At 26.6% G+C, this 19,515-nt stretch overlaps 1 protein-coding gene across 2 annotated transcripts in view; it reads left to right on the top strand.

Annotated features, from left to right (window-relative positions):
- The window catches only part of LOC122852016 (T-box protein H15-like), a 28,105-nt gene extending 20,554 nt beyond the window's left edge, over positions 1-7,551 (top strand). The window contains exons 5-6 of one of the 2 annotated variants that reach the window (XM_044151570.1): positions 6,032-6,108; positions 6,332-7,551. In XM_044151570.1, the coding sequence (XP_044007505.1) occupies positions 6,032-6,108; positions 6,332-7,001 (747 nt within the window). In that variant the 3' untranslated portion in view covers positions 7,002-7,551. The remainder of the gene's footprint in view (positions 1-6,031; positions 6,109-6,331) is intronic. The other variant, XM_044151577.1, reaches the window with a different exon arrangement.
- Positions 7,552-19,515: the final 11,964 nt, after the last annotated feature.

The raw sequence follows: 19,515 nt of genomic DNA, 5'->3' as shown, positions 1-19,515 counted from the left end.
CAACAGTTTTAGCTGCTGATGATGATGATGAGGTGCGAAGAGATGCCTCGGCAATTATACCCACACTATCTTTTTCATGTGGTCTCTTTTACTTCATCATTTATTCACACTACATATTTTTCTCGTCTTTTCCATCATTATCGTTTTAGTCTTGTTCATAAGTTCAAAATTATTTTCAAGATCTATTTCTTTAAACTCTCTATTCTGAATTCATCTCGTTCATCTTGATGTCGTATGTGTTTCAAGATATTTACGACAGAAGAAAAATTCATTAATTTTTTAGTCATGCAAAGTAATATATTTGAAAGCATTTGTACAATATTTAAAATAATCAATCAATTATTTATAAAGATAAAATGAAAAATAGCATAAAGCTTTCCGCAGACATGTTTCATAAAAAAAGTTTTTTTTTTTTCAGTACATAATTGATAGAGAAAAAAAAAAATTCAAATAGCATTTAATGTCTCTGAAAAAAAGCCAAATTTTCATGTTATAAAGGTAAAAATATGAAGTAAGAGAGAACCTCAAAAAAAAAAAAAAAAAAAAACAAAATTGACGGTCGAATTAAAAAGGGTTTTTGACATGGTCGAGTTGTACCGTCTTGCTCCATATAAATACATACCCACATCTTTGTTATATATATATATGTTTTTGCTTCTTATGAGTCTCCTGGCGAACAGACCATTAAAAATAAAAGATATAGAAATACCCAAGAGTCTCCTTGCAATGCGACTACGACGAACTCAATTCGTCTTTCTTGTTCGTGTCACATCATAACTCATAACTTAACTGCTCTCACTTCTCCCTATGATGCCATTTTTTTACTGTATATATTTTACATTTTTATCTATTCTTTTTTTTTTATTTTTTTGATATTTTTTTCTCATCATAACCATATATTTTTTAAACAATCGGGTAAGTTGTTTGACTCTTCTTGTCCTTCTATTATACTTGCAATAATATTTTGCAGTTTATATCCTTAAATTGTCTTTTCTTTGAAAATATATAATTTTTTTTCAATTAACTAATCGTATTAGTGATAAGAATAGCAAACATTTTATTAATAACATATTTTAAATGTTAATTTTTTATCAAAATTGAAACAAAAAAATTAATGTAAAAATTTATACACAGATTTATTCATTAACATAGACACAATTGTATTTTATTAAAGTATTTTTCAACATGTTAAAAATCTGTTGAGACGTCTCACGTACATATCAATCACGCATACATAGCATTTGGCAAGTCTTTCAACATTTCGACCACCAAAGCAGTCGTTTCAAAAATGCCATGAATGCTTATACATGCAATTGAAGGCAGTTGCAAAGTCAACTACTTCAATAACTGTAACTGTATAATATCTATTTTTAAAAACATCTAAGATTTGCCGAGTGGCATCAAAGTTTCTAATTTCACTCAATATGAGAATGATATATATTCATCTAAATAATGTGAAACAGGACACATTTATTTTTCTCTCATTCATGTCATCACAATAATAATCAAAAAGTTACAAAATATGAAAAACAAAACAAAAAGGAAAATATATAAACATTAAATAAATAAATTATTTATTATATCCAAATGAAAATAACAAATATAAAATTATCCTAAATATGTTTTTATTTGATTACAAATTTTAATTTATTGAATATAAATTAATTATTATATCATTATAATGAAAAAAAAAAAAATTATTCAAATATTTTATTATTGTATTAAATAAATTCATCTCTCAGTGTATGAAAATAATATCAACGATGAAACAACTCTGTTTTGGCTCAAGTTATAATGTCAGTAGAATCATAAACTCCGAACCATCTCGTTGATGCTAGTTTTGAAGATATATTTATTGCACTTTTGACGTTGCCATGTATACGAAAGACGTAAATTTTTTTTACTCTACTACCAAGTGCAGTAGTATCATTTATTTTTATTTAGTTTTTTTCATTCTTCAAAGTCGGCTAAATTTTTGGTTTTATAGCCACAAACATAAGGCCATAGAATATATATAAATACTAAAAAAAATAATTGTCTTTATATGAAAGTATCTTTGTAAATTATTGATTCAAAAAGAAAAATAATTTGATTGGATAAATTAATTATCATATATCAAATTATCATTTATCAAATGATTCTTACGTCATAGAAATTCAGTGACACATCATAACTTGTAAGTGCATATACACTATTATATGTATATTAGAACATGCATACACAAATTGAGGGAAGTCGACCAGATGTTTAGCTAATGATGTCAGCAAAATCGTAACTAAAACCCAGAAGAAGAGGGCTACGAGCGGCTTTTAAAGAAGAAAAAAAGAAAAATAAAAAAAAAAAAGAGTCTTATTACTGAGACATGTTGCACGTGCTGAGGCTCAACTTTGGCTCCTGCTGCTGTTACAACTACGAGCCGCGAAACAGGAGGGTAATTGGACCACCCACTTCAAGCTCTTATTTCCATCTATATATTTGAGACGTTGTCATCCAGCTATATATTAGATTTTTGGGTTTGAAGTTTTCATTTAGGCGCCACCGTCAAATTTTCATGATATCTCATAAAGCGCCTGCTGAATTTTACCACAGATTGGAGGACGCAAAACAAGTATTTTAAGCCCTTCACTAGAGTGGGCACTCAATGGGAAGTATTTTTTTTTGATTTTTAAAATTTCAATTTTTGAAAAAAAAAATTTTTTTTCGTAATTTTATTTTTTTTTTAGATGTAGAACGAAAAAGAAAACGAAATTTACTCTTATGAAATTTTCAATTTCTTTTAGTTTTGAGAAAACCATAGTTTGTTTTTACTCGAATTGTTATGTGGTTTTCGAAAACTAAAAAGAAATTGAAAATTTCATAAGAGTAAATTGCGTTTTCTTTTGCGTGCTACATCTAAAAAAATAAAATTGATGAAAAATTTTTTCAAAATTGAAATTTTAAAAATCAAAAAATACTTCCCATTGAGTGCCCACTCTAGTGAAGGGCTTAAAAAATTGTTTTATGTCCTCGAATCTGTGATAAAAATTCAGCAAAAAGGCGCTTTATGAGATATCATGAAATTTGACGGTGGCGCCCCCAAAAATTGAAGAAAAAAAAAAAAAAAAATACGGGTCTTTTTTTAGGCCAAAATCTACAACATATCAAAAAATGAGCGAAATCGCCGAGGGTCAGGCCGCAAACCCCGTGGTTTGGCTAAGAACGCCACATATATACATATGTGTATCACATATATTGTTGATTATTTATTTTTTTTTTACTTTTTTTTCTTTTTCTAATTTTGAATGATGTTATTGCTGAAGAAAAAAAAAATATATATATATAAGCCATGTATAGGAAATAAACTAATGAAAAAATAATGTAATTTTAAGTTTCAATTTACTATATAAATAAAAAAAAGTGGGTAGATATACAAACTTTTATTATATGGTAATACTAAAACAGACAGTATTTGATCTTTAACACATTGGTGGTCCACTTGAATAAGGTTAATTTAATCTTCAAGTGGACCTGCCAGTAAAATATTTGAAAAGAAGACTCACTGATGTGTGTACTCAGCTACTGTATACATGTAAAATCACTAAAATTTATTTGCCTTCAAAAAAATCATACAAGGTAGATTTCATTTAAATGATTAGCATTATATATACATATATTTATGAATGATTAATGAAGACAACTTAAAAAAAAAGAAGCCTTGAAATTTATAACAAAAAAAAAAAATATAATAAATAAATTAAAAGAAATATTTTTACACCATATATAACATTATGATATTTACAAAAACATGGTTTTTATCGTATATAAATATATATGATCTAATCAGATGAATCTAAATAAATTGAATGTCTTTAACGAATTAACAAGTTTGAACGCCCACGTGTTAATTTAAATGTATATGCTGCCTGGCTTTGAATCTTCAAGGCCACCATTAGCGTATCACTTTTTTATTTTATATATATATATATTTTATTTTATTTCATATATATATATAAGTGTATTGTATATCCATGTAAATTCATCTGCATGCATGTGTCGAGAGTATATATGATACACAACTCCTCGTTGGGTGGGCCGTTGTTAGGGTAAGGCATAACACCCGTGAGCTGATCTGAGCGTATAGTATGAGAGAAAGGTCTTAGGGTAGATTTGTGAACACCCACAGTTATATGTGAATACAACATATATAACGACCGCAGGTTATATGCATCTGGATATTTAAGATATACAATATATACATATTCATGTATATATAAACACGGTAGCATGGAGTTGAACATACCCTAAGGATATTGAAAGATGTAGAATTCGACACCATATAGCAGTAACTTACCAATACGCGCATGTATTTATATATATATATATATATTAACAGCTTTTTCATTTTAATACAAAATTTTCTCAAGTACTTTATGTAAAATTTATAAATGTGAAATATAAATTACTCATTTAATTGTTACATATATATATATAGATATAGTTTGAAAAGAAAAAAAAAACAATATAATATTATTGATATTTAAATGTTAAACTGATATATAATTTTTAATATTTATTTTATTTGTTTTAACTCAAAATAAATACTCATCAATGCGAATTAAAAGAATGTTAATTTAACATTTTCTTTTATTTAAGTTTGATAATTTTTTCAAGCTTTAAATTTTAAAATTTATATGATTAATGCTAAATTAACATCTTAAAAATAAAACAGGCCTATTATATTTATATTTCTTTCTTATATTAATTTCTTCAATTTGTTATCATTAAATTAAAAAAAATTATGCGGTTACACGTCATTAAATCCAACGCTAAAATAATTACGACAAAAAAAAAAAGATTAAAAAACTATAACGATGAAAAAAAAAAACCCAGGGATAAAAGTACTTGAAAAAAAAAAAAAAAAGCAATAATTAAAATTAGAAAAATGACTGTATAATTTTAAATTGACAACACGCTTATTAATTTCAAATTAAAAATTTCAATTTCAATAATTTGAATTAAATATTTCAAGTTATACGCATATTGTTGATTTTTTTTTTTTCTTGATTATTTTGTCATTGGTTTAGTCATTATGTAATTAAAACAATTATAAGCCAAGCTGCACTGTAGCGTAAATTACCCTATAAATTATAAAAAAAAAAAAAAATCAATGTTAACATTTTAATCAAGGGAGATAAATTTTCCAAATCATTTTCCATTCAAGATAAATTGGTTCAATATCAACGCATAAAATACATTTTATATTTTATTTTTTTTTCATTCAAATAATACAAATAATTCAAATAGATTTTCATCAAACTCTTCCTGATGTATATCACAAGATCTTTTGAGCTTTATATATGCTTTTGCAATTTTTTATTTTGTCGCCCTGTAGGTCTTTAATTTTACGAGCCGTTGACTTCCGATCGATTCATGTTGCACGTATAGACCATAGTATATATATAGAAATACGTGCGAATAATGTGTGAGAATGGTGTCTTATTATATACATATATATTACATATATACATATAAATATATATGTAGGCAATGGACGCGAGAGAATCGTCAGTTTGTCGTTTAAAGCGATACGAATCGTTGACGTTGTCGCGACGACCCTATTCACAATTTCAGGGCGAATCGCTATTCGGCGCGCTACCCAACAATAACAAGGCGATTGCGCAATAAGAATCGCTACATTACTCCAATATATATATGTTTATAATATACTTACATACATATACGCATCTACATTTATATATATAAAAAATTTATAAACTATATACTGCGATAGACATTAGATTTTTTTAAAAAACACCCTTCTTTGATTTTCAACAAAAGAATTTCATGGGTAATAAAACATTGTATATATACTTTACGTTTGTCTCTCTACAGATACTTGTTAAAGTTTTTTTTTATTTTATTATCTGAGTCAATTTGATTTTTTATTTTGGCTATTTATTTTTACTGATTTCTTTTCTATATATATTTATTTGTAATGTTGTGTTATATTCTTTAAAAAGTGCCAATCAATCATTTTACTTTTTATTTTCAGATAACGAAGCTCAAAATTGACAGTAATCCTTTTGCAAAAGGCTTCCGAGATTCTTCACGGCTCACAGATTTCGAAAGGTGAGTGTTATCCTCATTTTAAAAAAATTTAATTTATACTTTATTTATTTGTAAGATGATTTATATTGAAAAAATAAAAATACAAAACTTCCATTAACAGTATAGTGAATTTTTTAATTTAATTAAATTATTAAATTGATTAAAAGCTTTGATTAATTTATTTATTTATATATAAAACATTGATGAATTATGTTAAAAGTTCAAAAAACATAATCGAGTATAGTTATCCTTTCAGGGAGACAATGGAATCAATGCTGGCTGAACAGCAAACAATGAGATTTCCTCATAGATTTCCATTTGAAATTGATCAACTACAAGCTGGTGCTAGTAATCTTAGTCTTGAAGAAAAAGCTCTATGGGCAGCAAGATCACAAATTTTATTAAGAGCAGCAGCAGCAGCAGTTGGACCATACGCACAATTAGTTAATCCAGCACTTGTATATCCAGGAACATCATCAACAGCAGGTATTAGTCATCAACATCAATCTCAACAACAACAACAACAACAAGCACAACAAGTACAACAAGCACAACAAGCTCAACAACAACAACAGCAGCAACAACAACAGTTGGGTCATCTTTGGTGGGCATCATCAATTGGACCAACACTTTTTGCAGCAGCTCATCAACAGCAACAACAGCAGCAGCAGCAACAACAACAACAGCTTGTAACAAATTCACAACAAAGTCCACATTCTGGTCCAGCTGCACCACGACCAATTTATCCATCAGCACTTGCTTTGGCTCATCAACGTTTTTCTCCATATTTAACAATATCAAATAGAAAATCAACAACAACTGCAATACCATCACCAACATCTGTATCAAGACGTGCAACACCATCACCAACTGGTAGTATTTATAGAGATGTACAAGATCTTTCACCTTCGTAGTTGACGAATATTGTTGATTTAAGTATTAGACAACATTTATTAAACAGGACAATATAAATATGTATATGACGACTGCAAATATCAGATAATAGATATATATTGTCTATTGATCCTATATATGTTTTATCTATATTCATTCTGTATTATAATAAGCTGTATATTTTGCCATACATATACAGGTATTACGTATCATTAAGTATCAATCATTGTTATCGTTATTCGTTTTTTTTTTTTCATATTAAATGAGAACTCTACAAGGCGTGTCATTCATTCAGTGGAATGATTAGTCGAGTTTCATCTGTGATTATGAAACAAATATAATAATATAATAAAAAGAAAAATTAATTTAAAAAATTCTAAGTATATAAAACTCGAAAAGTCTTGTATAGAAAATGTATTAAAAGAAAATTATTATACTGCTATAAAAGAAATCATTTTAGCATTAAAATATTGAACCCTTTGTAAATATATAAACCCAAAAAAATTAAATTTTAACAAAAAGAAGAAAAAAATAATAAAAAAAATTAATAAATACAAATTATTGTATCAATTAAAATTGAATACTCAAATGTTACTTAAATTTCATTGTTATTATTAATTATATATTTTTATTTTTCAGATTTTTTATGATTTAAAATCTCTTTTTATGAAAAATATTGATGAAAATATTTGGACTTATGAGTCACAACAACTCACTGTGGAATAGTTGGTTTTTTTTTTTGCCAAAAATATTAATTAATTGTTGAAAGTCACACGGCATCATTGAAAATTATGATGAATTGTGAGTCATTCAATTGGTCAGTGAATAAACCCTCTTTAAAAACCCTTTTTATGTTCGTTTTTTTAAAACCAAAATTATATATCCATAATCTTCCTTATTTATCAATTCTCAGAAAATATATATTTATTATTTATATAATGTATTTGTTTTCATTTTATAAACAATTAATATATATGTGATTTTGTGCTTAAACATGATGAAAAAAAAAAAGATTGTGGTATGTGAGAATTATATGTGTAGGTAGTGGTATTTTAATGCAAAATGAAGGCATTATAAAGTCATTAAGGTTTTTCTCAACCGGTGCTCCTTGCGTGCCAATGTGCATCAACATCGCTTTATTTGAATACACAAAACATTAGCAGTTCTGACAATTTAGCTATATACTTCACAAGGCCAGGTGTATACTCGCAAACAACAGAATATATAAATCGCGAAACAAATATTATATTAAATAAAATTTTAAAAAAATATTACGTAAAATATTTCGTGAAAATCAATAGTATAAATTTTACAAGCCCTAAATGTTGAACAGAAATTTTTATATTTATTTATTTTAACACAAAATAAATGCGTTATAAAATAAAACAAATGAAATTCGAAAAATATTTTAAATTATATCCATTTTTATTAGCTAACTGCAAATAGTATGTATGACATTTCAAAGTCAAATGGTCATCAGCATGTTTGTTAGATCATTAATTAAACAGCAGAGTTTAGGAAGCAAAATATATTTAAAATAAAATAAAAACCTTTGAATGCGCGCATATACTATAAGACAAAATTATATATTCGAGTGCAGCAAAAACTTATGAAACACACACAGATTCATTTAGCTAGTGGTAAAATTAAGAATGGCATGAGTGGTTATATATATGCATTCTGAAAAAAAAAAAATACAAGTATATACAGAAGAGACATTAAGGCTTCTTATAAGGACCTGCTAGCCGACACAGAAACGCCCACTTCCGGCAAAATATACCGGCCACTTTATATTTCTACGATGGGCTTTTAGATTGTTGAGAATTACTCGCGCGTTGCTTTTATGGCTCGACAGTCTACCTTCAATTTTACTCATCCTAGCATTATTTTTTTTCATGATTCACTTCATCAAATAAAATATACACTTATATATATTTATTTTTAATTGACAAAAGAAAAATAAAACAATAAAGCCAAACCTTTTATTCATTATAATGTCTGGACAATATATATTTTTTAACAATAGAATTTTTAAATAAACAAACATAAATAAATAGATATAAATAAATGAATAGATTTTTGCCGAAATATAAAAATTCTTTAGTGCAATTTAACAATGAAGAGCACGTTTTACACCCAGGTCAAACTTGCCTATTTCGTTTTTTTTTTTTTATTCGTGATGTGTGGCTGTGAAAATATTTGTCGTCTTGGGATATGAATCTGCATTGTTGCTTTTTTTTAAGGCTAGTTCTAAAAATTTTTTTATACCTTTTTTTATATATATATATTCTTTTAGTTGAAAACCAGATAAATAAATTTCATAGAAATACGGAAAAATAAAAAAACTTTATTTATAAAAAAGCGTGAAATCACTAGTTGATAGTATAAAAACTACCATCAGAAATTTTGAGTTACAAACTGTACAAACACAGTGTGAAATATAAAAAGTTGACATTGACTTGAAGACACATTAGTGACAATACAAAACGCAAAAAAAATCTTTGAGTCAATGTGTAATACAATAATTTCAAAGGAAAATTGTATAAACATAATTCAGAAAAAAAAAAAAATATTTAGACAAACTTTGTTTGTTTGAAAACCCATTGTTGTGCATTCATATCATGTCGATACATCTATGATGGATGTAAATAAAATTGTGGTAGATGTGGTTCGTCCTGTCACTCACTTCAAAAATGTAAAATAAAAAATTGATTCAAAAAAATTTAACGGATCATCGTCAGGCTCTGCATCCCTACTTTTATACTGTCACCATTCTTTGAATTTATTTTACCACGAAAAATAAAATCATTCAATTATTGTTTCTCGAAAGATAGATCTATGTATACTTGATATAAAAATTTTGAGTTTTCGAAAATTAGGTTTAGCTGTAGCGTGGATAGTTTTTAAAAGCATCAGTAGATTATTGCCCCTGCAGGTTCAAATCCTTATCAAGTCAAAATATATTTTTTATTCGATTAATGATGATATTTCTCGTATCATCTTGACAACAATTAATTAAAATAAAAGCTCAATCAATTAAAAGAAAACCAACAATTATTCAACTTAAAAAAATAAAAAATAACGTCATTTGTTATTAATAGTTGACAAACGAAATTGTAACTTTCAACAGTTGTATGTAGCCAAATGATTTTGAACAATGACTATATTATATACTTGGATAATTAAGCAATTTTTAAACGGGTTACAAAACGCCTGCCAACACTAGTTTATGACTTGAGTCGACTAGGGAGTTCGCAACTATAATATATACTAAAATGTCACTTCAATTTGAACTTACAGGGGGGGTCATCGAGGGCTAATTTTTATCATTTAATCGTTTGGAAATACAAGCTTAATCTACACTGATTATTCAATAAAAATCCAATTATTAAGTTGTGCTTTTAAATTTAATACTTGATCGAATAATTATATATTTTTTTTTTTTCATTGCATGTACAGTAATTGATTTTTATCAACAACTTGTATATAATTTATTCATAAAGATTTTTTTTTTTTCATTTAAATAATTATTTTATTGAAGTTAGCTTATTTATTATGAATTATTAATTTTAAATTAAATAATGATTGGTGAATGAAAATGCAAATTAAAATGTGTCAGTCAAAAAATAAAAAAAATAAACAACAAAACAAATTTTGGTCTAAAAGATACACAGTTTATCTGGTGGTTGTGACGAAATTCGTGACTGCAGGTGGTCTACAGATGCTGAGGATTACGGGGTTTATATACACCCCAGCGGGATATTGATCCTATTGTGTCTGTGCAACGACCAAAAGACCACAAGAAGAGCAGAAAAGCAGAGGATTCTTTTGTACTATATACATATACTGTAGATATATACTGATAGAGGTAAAACGATTGAGAGTACACACATATTCACATTCAATCGACTTTTTACATATGTGAAGAAGAAAAAGAAGAAAAAAAAAAAAAACGTGTGTATTCTTTCGGTAAACAGAAATGAAAAAAAGAAAAAAGGAAATACAATAAAGTAAATTATATATGTACATGGTAAACTGACAACATTTTATTATAAAAATATCAGAATTATATACGGTAGACACTTTTCTGATGTCATTACTTGAAGCATACTTTTTTTTTATTTTTTCAATATGCTAATTTTTAGTGTACATATTGCAAGAATATTTTATCATCTGAAATTATTATTATTTTTCTTTATTCTATTAATTAATAAATGGACTATGTACCAAATAGTATACTGATTTTTTTTTTTAAATTAAAATTTCGCGGTAATTACTTTTAAATAAATAAACGATTTTTTTTTTTTTTTTTTTTCAATTTTTAGTCATGCCTGCATTGATAAATTAAAAAATAACTTTTTTGTTTGTAAACTTAGGTCTTAAAAAACCATAATAACATTAAAAAAAAAAAAAAATTTATGTTAATTTTTATTTGTAGAGGATTAAATATGAAAAAAAAAAAACTTTACTAACCCCATACCTAATTTCAATAGGGTTGGAATGAGAAGCACCCAAAGTTGCACCCCCAAAACGCTTAATTCAAAGAATAGCGTGACACTCTAATCTACTCAATTTTATAAATAATTCAATTTATCATTGAAAAATATCAATTTAAAAATCTAATAAAAAATATATTATTTTTAAAACAATATTTTCCCAACAATTCATAGAGGTATAATTATTTTTTTTGAACGTTAATTTAATTTCTTAATTTAAATTATATATTTATTAGTTATAATAATTATAATATACTTGCACTTGAAAATAATATTTAAACATGTATAACTAATTAATTAATATATTTATAAAAAATTAAATTAATTATATCAATTAATCAAACCAAAGAATAATTGCTTGTATATATTTAATTGTTAAATTACAATACAATATTGTAAATTTTCAACGTTGGCAAGGGATCTTTCTAGATATATATACATTAAGACTGAATCGACTATGAAAATTGTCTTAAAACCGTAGTCGTTGAGAAACTCATAGTGGCATTTATTCTCAGGCTGTAATTAACTTTTAATGATGCTCTACTTATTTCTGTTGAGATTTTGATCATTTTCTTTTTGCTCTTTTCATGCTTCATCTTTACTCTAGATAAAATATATATATCACGAATAAAAGCAAGTGATAAGAAACATTGAGAAGACAAAAAAAATTATGATAAATATTATATAATTGATAAAACAATCCTCGTGTTTTTTTTAACACTCAACCATCTTGAAATTTGTCTCCATTTTTTCATCAAAAAATTCGATATCGATTGGATATATTTCGCATTTTTAATGTTCTATAAAATAAAATTTTATTCATTTTATTTTCCATTAGTTCATCATCATTTCCGTTGGTTGTCTTCGCACGACTTGTTTTAAATTTTTATATAATGTTTATATGTTTTCAATACAAGTTCAGTCGGCTTGTATACAGAGGTGGTTGAGAAAACTAGCGGATATGTCTGAAGTAATTGGGGTCATCTGGGTCACAAAAGTCACGAGCGAGCGAGTTCGAACAATGATTTTTTGCCCTTTGTCTCTTTGTTTTTTTTTTCTTCTTTTTGTGTGTTTTGCTTTCGATTATATCCTTTCTTTATAGCACTTGGTTTATTTATTTTTTTATTCCTCTAAATTCATTTCTTTTGTTTTTCATTTTTCTTTATTTATCACAGATTTTTTTGCAATTGAACTTAGCATCTTTCATTTTTTACCTTTCTCTAATCGGGATAATATCATTTCATCTTATATACGGCACACAGTTATAAAAAATATCTTTGAAGAATCTTGTATTGCTTGATTATCTTGAATGCGGTTATTACTTTTAAATATATCATATTGTAATGATTAACATTAAAATAAACGAATTATATATACTGTGAGTCACAAAGTATCTGATGTTATCTGAGGTATTTTGTGCATTGATATATTGATTTTTATTTTTTATAAACAAAAAATTTCTAAATTTAATCAAGGTATAATGCTCAATATGCATTTGATTAAAAATTTTACTATGAAAATTATAATTTTTATTTGAATATTGATTAATAAAACATAAAGGCAACAGATAACAAACTATCCCAAGTGAAAAATTATAAAAATAAACGCAAGAGAGAGAGAGAAAAAAAAAAGAAAGAAATGACTGGAAATTGGTATAAGAGTATTACGATGTTGATTGGAATTGAAATGGCCGGAAGAAATATAGCCAAGTATAATAAGAGATAAAGAGAGAATTATAAGAGATAGAAAAATCTCCCACGCTATGCAGATTGACGGGGCAAATCAAAGACAAATTAGTATTGCGTGTTGGGCATTGATTTCTTCGATAGCGGAACATAAAACGGACATGAACTGTTAGTATAAATATACCCATTTAATTGCAGCATTCCGTTTTTTTTTTCTTTTGAATGTAGTGCATCGCTTGACGAATTCTATTGTGCATCAATTTATGCGATGAAAATAAGTATTTAAATAATTTTATTAAATAGTTTCCATATTTTTTTATAAATTTTAAAATAAAAAATAATGTAAAAAAAAAGATAATAACATTATCGATCTATGATGTTCAATAAACATCTGCCCAAAATGTTCAATTAAAATTTTTGTATATTTATTTTGTATCAACACAAAATAAATGTTAAAGTAAAAATACGAATGAAAAAAATGTTAATTTAATAAATAAGCCGACGGGATGATTATCGATTTCCCTTGAGAAAAAAAGTTGATATTTGAATATATATATACTCTCAATATTATATACCAATTTATTTAGTATTAAAGTTGTCACAATTTTATAAGACCTATTTAAAAAGTTAGTGACCCTCAATTTACACGAAATTGACGAGATTATTTACCAGTGCATAATCCTCAATATATTTACTTGTTTTTTTCAACCAAGGACCCAAGGTGGATATGACACTCATTATGCCATCTTCGAGGTATTCGTCGTTTATATATACCTTATTATACTTTACGAAAAAATTAATGTACTTTTTATCCCTACACATCATTTGAATTGACAATATTTTATAACAGATCGTTGTTCAAGTTTGACACTCATCACACCAACTATAAACTCATTTTTTTTTCAAATCGTTATTGGCACTGATAACGGGAAATACTGCTCCAAAAAAATCATTTTCTTGAATCTTGTTAGAATGGAAAGTATATAAATTTTAATTCATAAAAACGAAATTGAAAAAATTTTTAAAAAATATCGATAGTCTATTTTAATTGTCAAGTAGTTAACACCCAGTGTCCCTTAAAACTCGTAAAACTCTAACAAAAAAAAAAAAAGAACCTGTCATCAAACTGGTAATAAATATTCTGGTTGAAATGTAAAGGTGTGTTATTGACCTTGAAAGTGTTAATCGTCAAGACTGAGTTGTTGGGTTCTCTTATAATTATCTTGTTTACCTGCTGCATGGAAATTTTCTTCAACATGTATTAGTCCCAGCTCTAACAATGAGCTTTACCGCATATTACCAACATTATATATATCTATACTATAATCAATGCACTGCATCTAGTATAATATTAAATTAATTTACAACAAAAAATATATTTATACTCAATTTAATTACGAGACTGTATGTAAAAGCAATTTTTTTTTTTTGAATGAATTTTTGAAATCTTTTGTCTGTCTAGTTAAATCACATGTTACATATATTTATAATATACAAGTACATACGAATTATCTAGTATTCACAACATGTATATAGACACTAAGGGAAAAAAAATATGAGACAGGTTCATTTATTGTGTGGGTGATACGAATTTAGCGCCGCGTGCCATTCTAGGCCTAATTTTTTTTTTCTATGTAGAAATGGAAGGCACGTGCTACACAGTTATACTATCTATACTTATTCTCCCCCATATGGCATCGTTATGGGGTTGCCATAGAGATACCAAATAAGCTCTGGATAAGGTCTTCAGCAATGCCACTTGCGCAAACAGACACATACGATACACCAAACTGACGCGTTTGTAACTAGGGTGGATTACACTCACTCAGAGATAAATGTAAAGTAATGGTAACAAGGGAGGCGGGTATACACAGAAAAATATATATAGATATAAATTTACTCCATTTTCACGACTAAACAAGTCAGCCCCAAACAATTTGTCGGAAAGTGATGCGCCTTGTCACCCTGCATGCGCTATTCTGATTGCTCTTTCCAATTGTGTTTTTACTTTTATTTTGAAACCTTTGTTTCGTTGTTGTTGTTGTTATTGTTATTATTATTGTGAACAAGTATATTTTACTTATTGTATTAATCATTTTTATTGGAGCTTTTTTAAAATCTCTCAAGATAGAGCTTTTTAATTTACTCAATTGACAAGACAAAACGATGAATGAAAAGCACAACTGAATATAAATATATAAATATATTTATATCTCATTTTTTAAATATTATTATTTTTTTTTTTTTTTCAACTACAAATGATATTATTAATAATCTTTCTATCCAGCTATATTATATAAAGAAACTCCTCTCGAGAGATTTTGAAAAATTGAAAACAGCAAAAAATATCAAAAAATAATTTTGAATTACTTGTAAATGTATTTTAAATTTCATTCAGAAACTAAAATTTTAAATTCTCATATTTACTTGTAAAAATGACTGGATATTTTTTTTTGATATTCCCAAGTGTTTCTACATCCTATCCTAATAATTTTCTAATTCTTATAAATGTTGTTGCTTCACGTATTCTTTCCTTTCATAAATACATATAAACCTTTTCGATTGAAATAATATTTTAAACCTGTTTAGAGATGCTTGGAAGTTTTCCTTTCATTCAATAGATATAAATTTTATACTCGAAGAGAGAATATTTCAAGATGATTCAAAAATTATATATTATTTCTTTAATGTCTTGATATATATTCGTAGTTTTTTATAGCTCTACGAAATTAGAGAAAGTGTTGGCGTGTCTAAATCAATATAGCTAATGTAGACTGATTTAAAATTGTCTGTTATAAAATGAAATGTGTTGCAATGACAGCATTGTAATTATTTATCATGTTAATTTTCAAAATATCCTTTTAATATTCTCATGATAAATTTATCCGGTTAAAATAAAATTATAACTGATGTTTTGTGTACCATGAAATTTAGTTGATTATTTTAAAAATATATAAACAATAAATTAATTATAATGTTATAAATTCATAAATTAAAAATAAAAAAAAATCTATTTACTTATAATTTTTATTTGCATTGTGTAATTAATAATTATAATGTGAAAAGAGATCGCGTGATAGTAGTTTGGCAAGATGTTACGGTGATTACTGGTACAATAAATCCCATAATTTGCGTCAGTAGATGACTTTTGGGTATATATAAATACACGCACATATCATATGTCCAACAATCTGCCACGCAATACATTATACAACAAGATGCTTATACATTACAACAACATGATTCAGTATTTAAATGATAAAAATTCAATAGATAAATTGTCCTTGTGTCATATTCCGCGAAAAAATATTCATTAAAATTTTTTTTTTCAATATACCGCACATATCTAGATACAAAAATAAAATAAAACAAAAATTTAATTTAAGAATAAAAGTGTTTGGTAAAATTTAGATTAATCATTTTTTATTTAAAAATTTCAAGTAATTATTTAATTTTATAAATTTAAAGTTGAAAAAAATAAGAAATCAAAATGGTCATACCAGATTTAATCTAGATGGCTACGAATAAGTTGATAAATAATATTAATATATGATTTAGTGTATATTCATAAATACCGCATGATAGGGTGAAAAGTAGATTACAAAGGTGAATTAATATTATAAGAAAGAGAGAATAGAAAGGAAGTTTAAGAAGAAAATAAAATTTGTCCTGCATTATATGAGCAATGCTTTCTACAGGAAAAGAGCTGTTATCATCATTATTAACATATGGTCGTTGAAAAATAATTAAGATGATGAAATGAAAAAAAAAAAACAGTTGGGATCAATGCACTTGATAAATGAGCAAAACTTATGACACTTGCGTGATGTGTTTGTCTTATTTAAAAAAATATACATGCTTAAAATCTACCCTTAACTCTAACAGGTGACGGTAATTTAAAATAAAAAGTAAAAAAAAAATCGATTTTATCCTTACTGCAAATATAAGATTCACAAAATTTCATTCTTTACTTGGAGGACATGCGTTTGGTAGATTTCACTTTTTATATTTCATTCCCTTCGCCAGCCAGACGGCATATACAAGTGGCTGGCTTATTATTTCGACCGTTAAGAAAATAAACAGAAGGCAAAATGAGAAGAACACGCGAGCCTCTTTGTTGAGTGTTAGTTTATCTATACATATATATATATATATATTTATTTTGGACACGAAAATGTGGTTTTATTCGTCGAGCAAAAAAATTAATATCTAATTTGACCCTTTATTTTAATATTAAGGAGTGGCTTTTGTGTATTTTATTTTTCATTGGTTACTTGGTTATAGGTAAATAAAAAATTGCCCATACATTTTCTGGAGAAAAAAAATACTTGTAAATTTTACTGGTTTTTTTTTTTTTTTTTTAATTCAAAAAACATACTTTGTATATGCGTCATTAGAAAAAAAATTTTAAATAAATCAAATTACATATATTATATTGTATCGATATATCAAAAAAGAAGGAAATTAAAATTACAACATAGATCGATGAGTGTAAAAGAGGTCAAGGGGAAAAAAAAGATTTTCAGAGGGTTTTAATGCGGCTCGAATTGAAGGACATATTAGCTGAAAAAAAAATTATAGGAGAGCAAATGGTTTGAAAAATTTTTAGCCTCAAATCAAAATTTTGTGGTGTATAACTTGTATTATGGGTGTGGGAGCCATCTGTCGATTTTTCCTATATCTACTGAGGTGTTTCTTATATATATTTTTAGTTCCATCCGGTCTTGAAATTTAACGCTACTTTTCCATTCATTTACTTGTCATTATTTTGATATATAATTACTTTTTTCTTTATTTTTTTTTTCACTCTAGTGTACCATAACGAACGTTTATAATCTTATTCATGTGTCCGTCTGTCAGAAATAATTTTTATTTAATAATTTTTAAAATTTTATACAGAGCAGTTATTAAAAGAATAAAAAAAATTGGTTGTTTATTGAATTATTTGATAGTAGCATCAATAATTACACTCACAAGTACAAAAAACACTTGCAATATAATATTTAAACTTTAAGAAAAATTGTATCCTTTTTAAATTAAAAATACTACATTGTCATCACCAGTAGAGTACGCTACCTGTATTTTTTTTTTTTTGTAAGGCATATATATTTTTCATAAGGGTGGCTTTTCAAACTTCGTGGTAAATCTTTAACTAAATATATACATCAATTAAAAAAGGCAAAAAAAAAAACAATAGAGAATATAGTTAGAAAAAAAAATAATTATGACCATATCATCGAGGGAACAGCATAACCTTCCTGAATTTTAATTGAGATATCGAATAAAGTCAGAATTACACCCGCAATGTAGATTTGTGTAGAAAATCTACAATCTATATGCATAGGGGGTGGTTTTGAAATTACAGTCCGAACCAACTAACCGGATGAAAATCACCCTCTGGCTATTTTGTGTGTGGTATATATACCATAAACATTATTGAGGCAAAATACCATGTTCGAAGGGAGGCAAACGTTGAAGAAGGAAAACGATATAGTAGAAATATATTTGTATATACAAACCGAAGGGTATAACTACTTATTTATAATACCCAACTACAAATTTATTTTTAAAATTTCCACTGATGTTACAAAAAAATATATATGAAAAAGAATTTTATTGATTAAAAAATTTTCTATTTTTCATTTTTTAATTTAAACATTTAAATCTTTAACGTTGTCTCGTTTATTTTTCATATACACACAGGGCTAATATTTTTTTTCCTTTCATTTTATTAATAATTTAATTTTTACATCAAAATTGCAATTGTATACATCAGTATGCCTTCCTACCCATGATTGCCCATAAGCATAAACTGCCTTACAATAAAAACGGTGTCATCTGGGGGGATAAGTCGCACGTGCCACCGCAAAAAAAAAATAAAAAAAAAAACAAAAATTGAGCAACACATTTGAAAAAGGAAAATATGTATCTCGACGATATATTTATTAGCTAACCGCGGGGGTGGTTTTGATCGGTGTATAACACAGAAAAAACAAAATGACTTAAGCGTATATATATATAGCAAAAAAAATGAAGAAAAAAAAGATACTGAAGAACCAATTGGACCAGTAAAAATCTCTCATACATATACTGGTCATAATGTGCAACCCCCTCATGTCATATATCTTAATTTCACGACCCTTCACATGGGTATCAGGTTCCACACAAATCGGGAAAAGTTGCTTGTCGTATGATTTCTTTTTTTTTTTTTTATTCTTTCTCTCTCTATTTCACTCAAATAGTTTTAAGTTATATGTATATATTCGTGGTATTTTATATATATACCATGGGAAAATACATTTTTGACAATTTCTCTCCCTTTTTTTCTGTAATTTCCAATACGATAATCATCA

The sequence above is a fragment of the Aphidius gifuensis genome, linkage group LG1 (genome assembly GCF_014905175.1).
Source record: "Aphidius gifuensis isolate YNYX2018 linkage group LG1, ASM1490517v1, whole genome shotgun sequence".
In the NCBI taxonomy this organism is placed as follows: Eukaryota; Metazoa; Arthropoda; class Insecta; order Hymenoptera; family Braconidae; genus Aphidius; species Aphidius gifuensis.
The sequence above is the reverse complement of the archived record's forward strand: the minus strand, read 5'-3'. Positions and strand labels throughout refer to the sequence as shown.